Below are 15,526 nucleotides of genomic sequence, written 5' to 3' on the forward strand. Positions count from 1 at the left end.
ATGTTTAAGTACATAGCGAAAATTACTTTGCAAAAGCAAGTCAATCTTAACTCACATTCTTGTGAAGGAAACATAGGTTAAAACGGTACCTCAATGAAATAAATTACTTTCTGCATCTTTTCTTTTTTTTTTTTTAAAGGCCTAGTTCATTGAAATAACTTCATATTTCATCTGCTAATTCAGATATATTGTTTTAACATACATAAATATAAGCAGATAATTGGATTGGTTACAGACATTGTATGTTCCTGTGTCCTTACAGATGGATACTGTCAGCACAGAGGACGAATTGCTGCAGTACCACTGAGATTAGATCTACTGATTCAAGATTTAACATCTCTTAGAAATGTCTCTAAAAAAGGTGTTTTAGTGATATTTTATATACCTTGTATTATCTTCACCAGTTTGTTGAGATATAGCACATATTTTTGTCAATTCAGAATTGTTGACAGTTTAAAAATTTCTTGATGTTTCCATTTAACTTTCTAATAGTCACATGAACACCTTTATAAATAGACAAGTAAAATTTAAACAAACTTTGAAATTCCTGAAATTCCATAACTGAAGCATTGGCCAAAACATTTAGTAATAAATGTGAATCTTCCTGGATGGATACCTAGCTTTGCAAGTCAAAGTCAAATGCAATGGTCACCAAAGAAAAAGGAAGTGCATTAAAATTAATGGCCCATTTCTAGAAAACATAAAATACTGTAATGTCAAAAAGGTAAGTATACTATGACTAACAGTATAATTTCATAGAAAAAATGGGTCATTGTGAATGTGCTTTTCTGGTATTTTCTGTAAAATTTGTCTGATACATTTAGATCTGATTAAGAAAATTTATGATTCCTACATTATTGTGTTTTTTTTTTTTTTTTTAGGATTTAGGAATTTGCAAGGTGTTAGGAACAGAAGAAAGAAAACTGCATCTCTCTGTATCCTGTTATAGACAGGGCTGCAGGAAACAGTAATTCCCACAATATAATTCATTTGAATTTGACAGAGAACTTTGCTACTTTGAACAGAATCGTTTGGCTTCTTCTTTAAGGAAGTTTTTGTTTGTCTGTTTGTTTGACTGGGTTATCTTGTAATCACTAGCCATAGTTCTGATAGTGACATTAACAAGCTGTTGAAATTTTGATTTTTTTGATTAAACCTAAAGGTATTCATACAACAAGGCTTCATTAGCTTCATTAGTTTCAAAGAAGGTGTGTGATACAATCTATATCCATAGTTAGAGCCTAACCGTACCTACCAATTTTGGGACCTACAGGTCTATTGGTTCTAGCCCAGAAGTTTAATGACAGATGCTGTTTTCCTGGCAACTTCACTAATAACCTGTTTTAATTAAATAGTTGATTAATTAGTTAGCGTGACACTGCAGCACCAAAAAATGACAAATTCTGTCCGTGTCTTCATGTACGTTTGCACATCCACTGTAATATTCTGCCCGAATTTTACAAAGATCAAGTTTTATTTATAAAAAAAACTATTCAAAACAGTTCCAATTTACTTCAAAGCAATAAGTATAAAAATTCTATTCCTCTCCATAAGCCTAAAAGCCAAAATGAATATGATCAAACCATAATTACTTGGTTACTTTACTTGCTTCTTTCTGGCTTCACATAATTTATCATATTTAGGTATAGTAAATAAAGTCTATTTCCACCATTCTCATTCATTACTGTTTTTGTCTGCCAGAAGCACCTTTCCTCACTGTTCATGCATTAAAGACTGAATTTCTTCCTAGCCACATACTCCTACAATGACAGACCACTCAGAAGCTACTAAGAGCTTTATCAGAACAGTCTGAGTTCTTGAACCTTTAGTCTTCATTTCAAACATGAATGTGACCTACTTTTTTCAGTATTGTCAAAATGAATATGAAAGGCTATCAAGCCTAATTGGCAAAAACTTCAAGAGGAAAAAACAAAACTTTCACCTCTGAATTTCAGGGACTAACCAACAGAGGTCACTGTCAGAGTGAGATTTTTTGGTGTGTTCTTAATCAGAGGTCTGAGCATCTATCACCCTAACTTTACTGGATGGCAAACAGCACCCTCAGGTCAAAGCTGAGCTGACTGTGCTGCTGCCAATCTTTTATTCTACCTTAGGTCATGATCACAATGATGAGATTCTATTTTTGCCTTTAAAGGCTACAGTCGTAACTAATTAAACTGCATTAATAAATCACCTGCTGAATTTTTAAACTTCTGTTTTTGAATTTTACATTCATTACAAATGACAGCAATACTCCATGGGTTAACTTACAGTTCAGATTTTTTGATCATGCATCACTTTCACAGTGAAATATTTAACACCAACAAATTCTGGGCATTATAAAACCGACAGCATATTTTACATCTTGCCTATAGTGAGAGTCAAAAAAGACAGTATTCCGAGACACAATTTGAAGAATAATTTCCCTATTTGTAACGTTGTACCAAAAAGACTGTTTCTGTTACCAGTGCCGCTGCTTATCAATAAAAGCAAATAAGCAAACAAGAAGAATGGACGCTTCACATTTTCAAGCAGAGAAATAGGATTTTGTGTTCGAACCCCTGGGTGTAAGCAGACTGATAACTACTGGATTTAGCTGTGGTGCTGTTCAGAATACACACTCCTGTGAGCTGCTAAAATAAGAAAGATGATTCGGGAGAGTTTGTGGATGTAGTCTGTAGCTTAGTGAATATTCAGACATCCTTCCTTGGAAGGTCTACTCATCCTTTACAGTGATTTTAGCAAAGCCAAAATGGTTGTCAGAGACTGGGACTCCATCTGCAAAAGAAGTCTGATTTGCAATTGTTTCTGAGACAGAGTACCTGTGTTTGCAGAGCTAGTAAGACACACACCTGACCTTTTTTAAAAAGGCTATCTGTAAATCTATCTAGAGCGTAAGAGCAGCTTCAGACTGAATGGGTCCAACTTACGGCGATAAAATTACCCAGTTTATACTTAGTGCAACACACTTCACTCACGCAATTGTATCAGCCTAATAATGGAGATACAATGAAGAGTCAGGCTGTTCACTTTCAAGGTGAAAAGGGCATTCATCATCTCATTGCTCTCAAAGTCACCTCCTATTTCTCTGCTTCCCTTCTCTACCAGTAACACAATGGACAGCTGAAACTCCTGTGCTGTTTAAGATGCTCACGGTGCTTTCAGGGAGTGACATAAAAGGTTGTTGCTGCACAAAAGAACGGCAATAATCTCCTCTGCCTATCCATGGTGGATACGACAAAAACTAATGGGCTAAAATTGCAGCACAGAAAGTTCAGGTTAGGCATCACAAAAAACTGTGAGCATGGTAAAGTGTGTGTCCTGGTTCCAGTTAGGACAGAGTTAATTTTCCTCCTAGTAGCTGGTAGGGTGCTATGTTTTGGATTAGGATGAGAAGAGCGCTGATAACATGCTGATGTTTTAATTGTTGCAGAGCAGTGTTTACACCAGGCCAAGGACTTTTCAGCTTCTCGCTCTGTCCTGCCAGCGGGCAGGCTGGGGGTGCAGCAGGAGCTGGGAGGGGACAGACCCAGGACAGCTGACCCAAACTGGCCAAAGGGGTATTCCATACCATCTGGCGTCATGCTAAACAATATATAGGGGTGGCTGGCCGGGGTGGGGGGCCGGCTGCTCGGGGATAGGCTGGGCATCGGTCAGCGGGTGGTGAGCAATTGCGTTGTGCATCACTTGTTTTTTACACATTATTATTAGTAATACTATTATCATTATCACTATTATTATTATTATTGTTATTATTATATTCCTGTCTTAATAAACTGTCTTTATCTCAACTCACTGGCTTCACTTTCCCGTTTCTCTCCCCCATCCCAGAGAGGGAGGGGGGAGGGTTAGCGAACGGCTGTGTGGTGTTTAGATGCCGGCCGGGTTAAACCACAACAGTGTGGAAGAGACTGCCCAGGAAATCTGTTGCATTTCTGTCACTACAGATTTTTATGGTTAGGACAGAAAACTATCAGGAATGACACTGATGTAATAGGTCCTGCCTTGGGTAGGAGGATGGACTGAAGATATCCTGAGGTTCCTTTCAGCTCCATTTTTGCACAGTACTAATGAAACAGTGTTGCTGTAATTAAAATATAGACAGGTGTCCTTTCCAAATAGCCTTCCAAAATCCTCCAGCATTTTGTGAGGTTTTCTTACCATCACAGAAATGGACCACTGTCAAATCAGCTCAGCTGATCTCACCTTGTTTCTAGCTAAACCACTCCTAAGCCTGAAAGTCAAATCCTAGAAGTGATTTCCACCTGAACCTGCAGGTTGGTGCAAGTCTAATTAAATTTATGTTCCTTCTTTTTAAGAGGCTTTTTTTTTTTTGGTTTGTTTTACTTATTTTATGATTCTTCCAATGGATTTTGTTACAGAGTAAGCAAGCTCATTCTACAGGAAACGCTATACTGCTTAAGACAGACTAGGCTTAACTTGTATCTTCAGGACTTGCAGTTTCTTCATGGTTATTTTGTGGTACCCTGCATAAGGCTGCATCCCGGGTGTTAATGGCATTTAACCATTCACTATGGTATTTTCAAAATTCACTTCAAAACTAGAATCCAGCAAAGATGTGCTTGCATTGAAAATAAACAGAAATTAAAATAAAAATAAAAAATAAAAAGTGAACATACTAATTCCATGAAAATTCTAAGAACTATAGTTTTACATATACACTGATTATTGCACAATTCACAATAAATTCTTAAGACCAAAGACAGTTCATTGCAATATTGTGAAATTCTTCACGCTCCAGTCATGAAAGAGGCTGATCATATCAGGCAGCCAGCATTTTTACAGGCCAGCTTAGAAGTTTTCTAAATCTCCTGTTAGTCCTCCCTGGAAACACAGACCTGCTGAGGTGGCAGCTACACAGATCTCTTTCTCCTGTCGTCACTCTTGATTTCAAAAATATGACAAAGGAGAAAAAAACTGTGCGGACTGAAGGCATTTTCTCTTGTGACCACTCCGTGAACAGGGACTTGACATGCACGATAATGTGTGTATTACCAGAATGGATTGACAAGACAGATAATAAAAGACTTACCTCAGTAGCCATGGAGAAAAAATTGTTAAAATGTGTTCATAACTAAGTTAAAGTTTCCATAAGAGAAAACAGAAAAAGTAAGACCAGACTATGCCACAACTAACATTTTAACTAAAAACTGAGAACATAAGAACAGGTATAGAAAACAAATAGAACCACTGGGGGCAGATAAGAATCACAGATGAATATCAAATATGTCTTAATAAATTAGTTCTGCTTTTGTTCCTAGTAACAAAGCAGCTATCAGGTGAAAGAAATTTTGCTTAGATGCAACATATGAAGTGTGTAAGCCACCTGTGCACCAGGGCAATGGACAGGGGCAATGCAATCTGTACTTTGCTCAAAGGATCCTTGATAATAAACAGCTCAGTGCTGGAAAACCTGCATTATTTCCAGGCTCCTCTTGCTGAACTAAGAGATCTTCAACTAAGTGGTACAAACAGCCCTTCCTGGTTCCTTTAAGCCAGGGCAGTACAGTGGACCTGTGCTTTCTTGTGTAGAAAAAATAGCATTATCTCATTCTCCACTAGCACCTGTTATTGGTAGCACAAATCTTGTCATCACTATAATCTTAGACCACTGTGTTGGCATATCCACAGATATCCCATATAACTTTGTTTTATAAAGCAGAATGTGGATTTAATTTGGAGACAAAACTCAGCGAGGTTTATATTCTCTGACATGTGGCTCCAGTGCACTCATTTTGATGCAACACTTTCTGCCTCAACACTTGTGCACCTCTTTTCCAAAGCTGTCCTTACTTTGGCCATAAATGCAAGGACTTCCACACTTCCTTACTTCCACAAGTTTGGCATGGTTCCCAAAGGATTATGTCCTCACTGGGAATACACATATATAAATATGGAATATATCATAGTATCATATATGTATAAACTAAATAAATGTATAGAATTAACTGTGCATTTTACCTACTCTGACCTGTCACCCTGTAATGATAAACCCTGTAATTTGCCTGTCATTTATGGAAGATGAGCACTTAAAAGAGAAAGCATGAAGAAAAGAAGAAAGATTACACTGTCCACATAACATCTGGCTATGCAGCTACAGAGGTGTTCCCTAGGAATATCAACTTGATGGCTAACAGAGCTTTTTTTTTTTTTTACTTGAATTTTATGTTTCTATGGAACTTATACCCGGATGAAATCTGAAAGGATATATAGCAGTTTGGTAGGCAGTTTGTTTCTTTACATACATACTAGTACTACTGAAAACAAATGCCTACTTATATAAGCCAACACAAGTACTGGTGAACAGCCAACAATCTGCAAGTAAACTATTGCAGCAGCTGTAGTTCCAGAGGAAGAAGACATACATTTAGGCTTAATATAATTTATCCAAGGAAATCTGAGTAGATATCCAAGCACAGATCAGAAACTCTGCCCTGATATATTCTTGAATCTGAGACCATTTTTAAAAACCAATTCATGGAAAAGTCTTTTGAAAGATTAAAAATTTAAAAACTTTTCTAAAATAGGTGGATAAAATACAAAAAAAAAATATTAGTAGGGCAATGGGGAAGGTACAGTTGGAGCTCTGATTCTCTTGTACCACTGAAGACCAATATATTACATTATAGAAGTTTCCCACACCTAAACAAAATATGGCCATAGAAGAAATTCCACATTAAAATACTATTAAATGTAGAGCTAGTGAATACTGTTAATGTGTACAGCTGTGCGTATTTTCAGTTTGCTCCTGCTAAACACATTACACAAATTGAATTTTACTTAAAGACCTATAATAATGTTATGGATGTTATGAAGCCAAATAAAATTACATAATATTAAATAGTAAATTGAAAACAGAAATAAGAAGAAATAGCACTCCAACAATTAAAAAGGCAAGAACCTTTAAAACAAAAACACACAAAGGTATTTCAAAACAGACAGGGAATCCAGGCCCTTTGAGGAAATTAAGGGTTCAATAATTATTATAATGTTACATCTGGATTGCAGATCATGAGGTCAAAAGCACATTACTACCTGGAAATAAGTTGAAATATTAATGTCAGAGATACACACCAAGTATTTTCCATCCCAGACCCCATAGTGCTTCTTAAAATATTAATAGAATTAATAAATGAAGAAGTTAAATTAAAAAAAAAATAGTAAAAAAAGTCAGCAAACAGTTTGAAGAAGTATCAGTGGAAACAGCACATGATTAACATCTCTGTAATATTCCCAAGGGAATGCAAATGAAAGAAGCAAATGAGATGGACTGCACACAAACGAAAAGGATATATTTTCATTATGAATTGATCTTTATTCCTAAATAACTGTAGCTGAAGATTTCACAGAGAGATGAAATCCTTGCTGAAATAAACTTAAGTTTACTGCTGTTTCACACAAACATTTGGAATAATGAATTGCATATAAATGTGAAAGTTAGCATTAAGGAAAAAAAATTACTCAAATACATTATAGAGCAATAGAACCATTTAGGTGGGAAGAGATCACCACAGAATGTTAGGAATTGGAAGGGACCGTGACAGATCATCTAGTCCAATCCCCCTGCAGGTACACCTAGATCAGGTCCCATGGGAACGCGTGGAACCCTATCATTGGATGTCACCGAGAAGAGCCTTGCTCCATCCTCCTGACACTCACCCTTTACATATTTATAAACATTAATAAGGTCACCCTTCAGTCTTCTCCACGCTAAACAGACCCAGCTCCTTCAGCCTTTCTTCATAAGAGAGGTGCTCTACTTCCTTAATCATCTTTGTGGCTCTGCACTGGACTCTCTCAAGCAGTTCCCTGTCCTTCTTGAACTGAGGGGCCCAGAACTGGACGCAATAGTCCAGACCACAGAGAACAGCTTATCATTTGAAGTCTCATTCCACAGTTTTTGTTTTAAAATACAGTAGCTTCTTGATAAATGCATAAAAAATAATTTGGAAAAAAAATATTTTTTTTTCCTTTGCTTAAAATAGTAGTTACTGAATCAAGAATCAAGATACCTTATCCTGAGCATCTTTCTATGAAATACTCCTGTCCTAATTATAATTAGTATGTCCCAGATAGGGGCTTGTCTACTTATCTCTGAATGTACATTGATTATGCCTCCATTAACAGGTAACTCAGTGCCATAGAAACTGATATACGGACAACAGTCTTTGGTGCTCAGGTTGTTGTGTCCATGTATATATGCTACCTGAGGCTTTCACCTCTGACTGAATTCAGTCGAGTCCTCTCCACTGAATATCCTCCCTGCACATATATTTGAGGAAAAAAGTTCTGCAAAACCAAGAACCAGGGGGGCACCATGAGTCACAGGCCAATCTTGATATTAAAATTAGGTTCAGTATATAAAAACATTTGTGAATCCCTGTCTTGCATGGAATGAGTTTATGCCAGTATATGCTTTTGGGGGAAAATAGCTAATTAACAATTCTGAGATGCTGCTGTAAAATGCTTTTTGGACCAAGTACTGTGACTTACTGCTTACTGATTATAACCGTATTCCACAAGAGCATTCTAAGGATATTCATCTTCCTCAGTTCCTTTCCTTATACAAGATGAACATTCTTAAACAATATATTTTTTTTTTTTAAAAAGCATCATTTTAGGATCTCAGTACAGCTGTCAAGCATTAACATTTTCCCATCTCCTTAAAACAAATATTCTTAATGAAACAGTGAATTTAAGAGAAAATTTGTTTGATGTGCAAAAGTGCTCTTTGCTGCTTAAGTATATAGTATGACAGAATAAGTATCAAGAAAATAGGCTTAATAAACGTAAAACGTCTGTAAGACATACATCTAGCATACAGTAATCTTCATAAAAATCTTCAAAATCTCCATTAAATTTTCTGCCCAAGTCTTAACAGTTATAAAGTACTAATGCAGTTAACATAAGATTTCAGCACCTTTAAATACTTGTCACATAATTTGGCTATAGCCAGGTTTAGGTCATGGAGTGGAACAGGAAGAGAAGAACAAATGCTGTTACTTCTAAACAGAATTAACTACATATTATTACTTTAGGCAATTGTAATGATTAGTTTCTATAAAAGTGAATTCAAATTTAATTATATGATACCTGTGTTTTTCATTAAAAAACGTTGATAGTGCATGCCTGCTGTTTTACACTGTTTATAATCACTTCTGCTTCACAACAAATGAGCAGTCACGTTCATTGTAAAAGACATCTCATTGCAGGGTCTATGGTCAAGTCCTGAGTACTCAAATACAGCCTCTAAACACATCCTTCAGATTACATTCTTCCTGCACCACAGATTAATTCCTTAATGCTAATAACTTTATAATGCAGTCCATAAGCTTAAATGCTACTGCTAATGCATATTCCTACCTGCAAAGGGAACAGGTGCATCTTTATCCAAAGCAACAAGAGGAGGATCCAAAATTACAGTGTCATTATTTTCGGTTATGATTCCATGGTATGATGTCTCAATCCAGGGTTTATGTTTGTTCACTAGAGAAGAAAAAATAGTATGCCTAATTAATTTGATTAATGTTTCCATACAATTAGTTTACTATTTTTTTAAAAAGAGAAATCATTTAATATATATCCAATAGCACTCTAAATCTGCTAACTAGATCCCAAGATTTTAAAAATGTTCAAATATGAAAACAAAATTATTTGTATACTGTACCACAATTCACTGACAAGAAAACAACACTTACAGACGTCCCTCCAATTAAGACACCAAAAATAAAAAGCCAATTTTCAAAATATTTTTAATGTGTTCCCAAGTGTCAGACATAATTAGGGTCAGACACTTTTGACATAATTGTTTTCAGCTGCAAAACTGATGCAAGAGAAAGGATGTCCAAAGAAACACAACTTTGTCAAGATTTAGAGGTAAGCAGAAGGGAGGTGAGAATATTGGACTCCCAGTCAACTTCTCATTTAATGTTTGTGGAAAAATATCTAAAATGACCTGCACCTTGTAGATGAAAAAAAATATATTAATTTTAATCACTAATCAAAGTAACCACTTCTTTTCCCTTCAACCAGCTCTAGTGATACGTAAATGGGATCTGAATTTTTACTGAAAAACCTGTCCCTCAAACATTGCTGTTGAATGTTAGGATATCTAGTTTTGAAGTACATAACAGGATCACACAAAAAACACCTTTCAAGTAGGGGATACACTATGCATCATCAGATTGTCTTATTCCTGAACCCTTTCATGCCTCCCTCTCACCATCTACTACTTATTGTAGAGTAAAAAAAATGATAATTCAATTTGCTTTTCCTTTTTATTTTCTAACAGGCATAGCTTCACCATGCTTATAAATAGCATTTTGTTTCCACAGCTATAATCCGAATTCTATGTTTTTGGAGCTCCTACAGAAGTAATACAATGGTGCTCGCCTAAACAAATTGCAATTTAAAGAAAGTTCTACGGCAGATATCAGGGAACGCTGCACTGTCAAACACATTTCCACCGAGTCCGGATACAAGATAATTTTTGTACATATTTTTTAGGTGTGTGTAACAGATGCTGATGAAAATATCTGGTGAAGTAACAGAAATCACCTCAACAAAAGATGGAGCGTTGACACTTAAAACAAAATCAAATAGGACCAAGTGGGATTGTTTACAATAATGCCATTTAAAAAACAAAAACACACAATCTCCCCCCACACATACAACCCCCACCATAACCTTTGCCTTCTGCAGAAACCCTCAGACAAGAATGAGCAAGAAACAAGAATGTTTGTCCCAAACAGCTTCTTCAAAGTATAAGAAAATAGCTGCAGACACCAAAGACAGGTGAAGAATTGGACAATTAAAACAAACAAACAAACAAAAAAAAAAAAAAAACCACACTATTTATGGCAAATTGAATGCAATTCTTTTTCTTTCTTGTTCCTTTGCTCTAATCATTAGGAAACTGTGGAGCTGGGGAGAATGATTTGAGTTCTTTTAAAGATGAATTATTCTACATTACAACAACTAAAATGAGAACTTTCAGTTAATTTATATGTTAGAGTATATATTGTTTCAAAGGAAGGTATACTCATCTTCCCAGTGTTTCTGCCCATTTTTGCAAAAAATAAGCAATGGGAAGATTAAACTGGGGATGTGTCACTGAAAGGCGAAATGGAAAACAGGGAACTCAAATCTCTTCATTTTTGTAATGACTATCCAGCCAAAAGAGAGATTGGCAAGCTTATGTAATGGGATGAAGGTCAAAAGTCTTGATGTTGAAATATGGGAAGTGATGGACGCAATTTAAGAGCTTTGTATGGGATGCGGGATTCCAGTTTGCAGGGCAGTTGAAGTATTCTGTACCTGTTATATGTGAATTTCTTAACAGAAACATTCATACACAAATATGCTCCACTTGTATTCTGATATGACTGAAAGAGTTTGATTGATATATGCAGTACAAAATAACAATCCATCTCTTGATTGAATACAGATACAATTTAACAATAAATGAATGAGTAAATAGGAGTTTACATGAAAAGCAAAGCCCTTACGCAACTAAAAGAACCAAATCCAGATTTTCTTTCCTGCTGGTTCTGTTAATTGCCTGAGATCTTACAAAACAACAACAACAAACTCCTTGCTCCTACAATGTATTCTGCAGAATAATTTCAATGACACTTTTGCTTAAGGAAGAGTCACAGTATTCAGCGACTGAAATTCTGCAAGTCTTTTTTCCATTAGTATCCCATGAGCAATAACAACCGTCAAGTGAATGACAGCAACATAATTCCTTAGATTACATTGGGGTAGGAAGAGGAGAAAGTACATTAGCAACAATTGCTACAATTTAGTCCTACACCTTGGGGAGCAGTACAGCAGGAAAAAAAGGAACAATAAAATAAAAGGAAAATACAATGAAAGTTATAATTATTTACAAGCTCTTGTTACAAACATCTCCAAATGAATAGTTATGACTACACAAGCTTCGTGTATCCTGTGGTAACTGGATTTTTCAAAAGTGTTTTGTCCTGTCCTGTTCTAGCTACTTAGTCAGATTTCAAGATACTTTAGAATTAAACGCATTTAAATACAATTTAGATATTTTTCTAGCAATGCCTGCTTTATAAACATGAAATTTCTCCTCTTTCTCTACTTTCATAATGTTAGCGTACTGAAATAAAAACAGCACATGCAACTCAATCACTTAATAATTCTTCCTTAGAGCAGGATCTGTTCAAAACAGGACTTCCTGTAAACATAAGCAGAATTTCCTTTTACCCTCCAATTTTCTAGCTCTGACCTTCAAATAATTATTTTTAGTGTTGTAGGAAAAAGAGTTTAAGAAATTTGAGATAGACAGGCATTCATAACCAGGCTGTATTTATGTTTAGGGGAAGAATTTGTTTTAGATGACATATATAAAATAGGCAGAAAATTACAGAAAGCCCATGAGACAAGCGGATCTTTTAAGAACTTTACCTTTATTACAGACACACAAAGTCATATCTGAATATGTTTTTATATGTGTATATATATACACACACACACAGAGTTATGCCTTTCCTTTTGATCCATGTTTAGTTTAAAATGTCCCCCAATCTATGTTAAAAGTCCATTCTTTTCTCAGTTAATGTAATATAGCCAAAATTTTAGGTTAAAGTTACAGCAATGCCAGACTGCATTTACTTAAACAGAGCAAAAACGTTTTATCATGCTGTCTACTTTATAATACATGAAATGGCATGTTTAAATAGAAAAGAAATATAAAAGAAAAATGAAATTCATATCATGTAAGAGATTTTATAATCCCTATTATACACGGTGTTTATTAGAGACAAAGATTAACATCAGCATTTTTGCAATGTTTATAAACTTTATAAACTAAAGGGAATTTTGCATTTTATCTTAAAAATGGAAGTGGTAGCAATTGTTACCAGAATAAAATACGTCAACATTTCTCAATAGTGCATACAGTTATCAGGTATATATAAAAGAATGTGACAGGGAAACTGAATTTTTGGATTTGCATTTGCTAAAAATGATTACAGAAATTTATATACAGGTTCATATGCGAAAATTAAAAAACTGTGAGAGCAGTGTACTATATAGCAAGCACAACTCAAGAGCAAACAAGCGGAAAATTCAGCAGATAAGAGCTAAAAAGAAAATTACTTTTCCTCTTAAGCTCTATTAAGTTGCAGCACACCCTTAAAATAACTCTAAAATGAAAAAAATGTTTGTCTTTTATTCATTTATTTGTTGTTTTAAAACAAAAGATCTGCAAACAAAATGAAAGTATTTGACTGATATATGCGGTACATTTAAGAATTTCTCTCGATTGATCAGACAGATATCTTTTCCTTGAATTTGTCTACCTGGGTAAAAGGTGAAATCAGTACCATGCTTTCATGTATTGAAACAGATATTTAAGGCATACAGATGAAATATACCAAAGCTGTGTTTTGTTTTTTTAATCTTGCTTCCCCTTCCTATACTTTGTTAGTCATCCATATAAAATTGTAATGTAAATAATTTGTAGCATCTAGGATAATGCAATTATCTTTTTGCTTAATTACAGTTAGAGGTCAATTCATTAAAATTTGTATGCATCATTTGCACTGCATTTTCATTGTCTGTCCCACCAAAGCTTGTGATTACAAGCTTTTAGATTTAATTAAACCCATCTTGGTAGAAAACTGCCACTCTGTGCTGCATCTGCAAATGCAAGTGGCTTGAAAAAGAGCAAAGCAAAGAAAGGCAAAAGAAAAACAAACTCCTGAGTCTGCAGGAACTTCCATGCCCCCAGAAACGTGGTCTTGAAAGCCAACTCAAGGACAAAAGCCAAAACGGAGTAAGAGGAACACAGAGAACAACGGGAAGACACAAAAAATCTGAAAAAAATATGCCAAATCCCCTCATTCTACCTTGGTGCCCTTTTGCCGTGCTCTGTGAAGTGGCCTGGGTGTTGGCCCCTCCAGGTAGCCCACTCAAAAACCCACCCTGCTACTTGCCACCTGACATCTGGTAAAAAAAACAGCCAGCACCATGTGCCAAACTCACTCAAAAACTGCGATTCCATCTGAGTACTTAACACCTGCACCAAATGGTGCCCACGAAGCTCTGCAGCAGAAACCAAGAGAACAAAATCACAGATAAAACATCGATACATCAGCAGTAGGAAAAACAAATAACAAATGCCTTCCTCAAGCTCTTTTGCAACCTGCCTAAAGACCTTTCCTATGGGCATGACTCCAGGTACACAAACTCCACCCTTGAGCACCTACAGAGCTAAAAGACAACTACCTGGTTTACCATACAGCAAGACATGTGCAGGGATTTCTAAAGGCAATCGTACTCTCTAATAATTAAATCTTCCAAGTCACAATGCCTGTGAACAGAGCTGCAATTTGTCAGTGCAGAAGTATTATTAACTGAACCATAATATGGGCAAAATGTGTATCTTACAAGGAGTGACAAGATCTATAACCCAAGATAGGCACTTCTGGGGTGGGAGGTGGAAGACAGCGAGAGTACAAGGAATGCAGTACAATGGTGTTTCCAAATCTTAGATGATTCCTAACTTACAATACTCAGAAAACATCACTGATCCAAAAATAACACCTTAAAAAAGAACTATGACAGGAAGAAAAGTGAAGACTAGTAGCTACAACTACTGACACTAATGTAGAGTCAATATTGTCTAGCTGAATTAAATGCTGATTTCCAAACTTCAGGAGGCTAAAGCTTGAGGAAGCAAATTATGCGCTTTAAAAACTGTTTTATGAATGCAAATGTTTTTGTTTTTCCAAAATAGAAGATTAATTTTCCATACATTTAAATGTACCAATGTGTTCTCTCATCTCTGTCTCTAGCTTAGAGTTTATTGATTACATTAAAATCAGCAGAAAACTTACACTTTATCACTCAGATCAGTTTTTTTTTAATTCTTTCATCTGCTATCTTCATTGAGTTTTACCTCAGCCCACTGGAATCCTATGTGACAAAGGCCTTCCTCTAAAATCAGCCAAAGTTGAGGAAACTTCCAAAGCCTTTTAAATGTATGCTTAAAATCCCATTAATCTCTGTAGAATATAAACTTCATTGAACTTCATGCCTTATGCAATCTGCACTACAAGTCCTTATCTTGTACAGCAAAATAGAGTGCTTCTAATGCCCTATTAAGAGAATATTGAATAACAAAAATCCTAGTGATGCAGATGACATACTGGCATCTGCAATGAGCAATCATTATACCCAAAAACCCTCCTTCCCAAGTCCAAATGCCATCAGTTTTGCAGTCCACTCCTCCTGTAGGGTGACACTTTGCTGTGTAAACACCTCAGGAAGACTTGTGGGGTCAGTAAGGGCCAGAGCTTTAGGTCACTATTTCTGTTTCACATAGTTCATATATCAGACTGGATTGTGCACATGTGAATTCATATTGTGGCAAACCTTAATTCCTCCAGGATAGGACTAGAGATGCAGACCTGGATTTCCTGCATTGCCTATTCCAGAATGAGCTGGAAACAAAATCAAAAATCTCACACAG

General features: G+C 35.8%; 1 protein-coding gene across 7 annotated transcripts in view; it reads right to left on the minus strand.

The window, feature by feature from the left end:
• The window catches only part of CLSTN2 (calsyntenin 2), a 342,914-nt gene that overhangs the window by 193,227 nt on the left and 134,161 nt on the right, over nt 1-15,526 (minus strand). For all 7 annotated transcript variants that reach the window (XM_083849241.1, XM_083849245.1, XM_083849246.1 and 4 more), the window contains one exon: nt 9,385-9,507. In XM_083849241.1, coding sequence (XP_083705367.1) covers nt 9,385-9,507 — 123 coding nt within the window. The remainder of the gene's footprint in view (nt 1-9,384; nt 9,508-15,526) is intronic.

Source organism: Anser anser (genome assembly GCF_964211835.1).
Source record: "Anser anser genome assembly, chromosome: 9".
In the NCBI taxonomy this organism is placed as follows: domain Eukaryota; kingdom Metazoa; phylum Chordata; class Aves; order Anseriformes; family Anatidae; genus Anser; species Anser anser.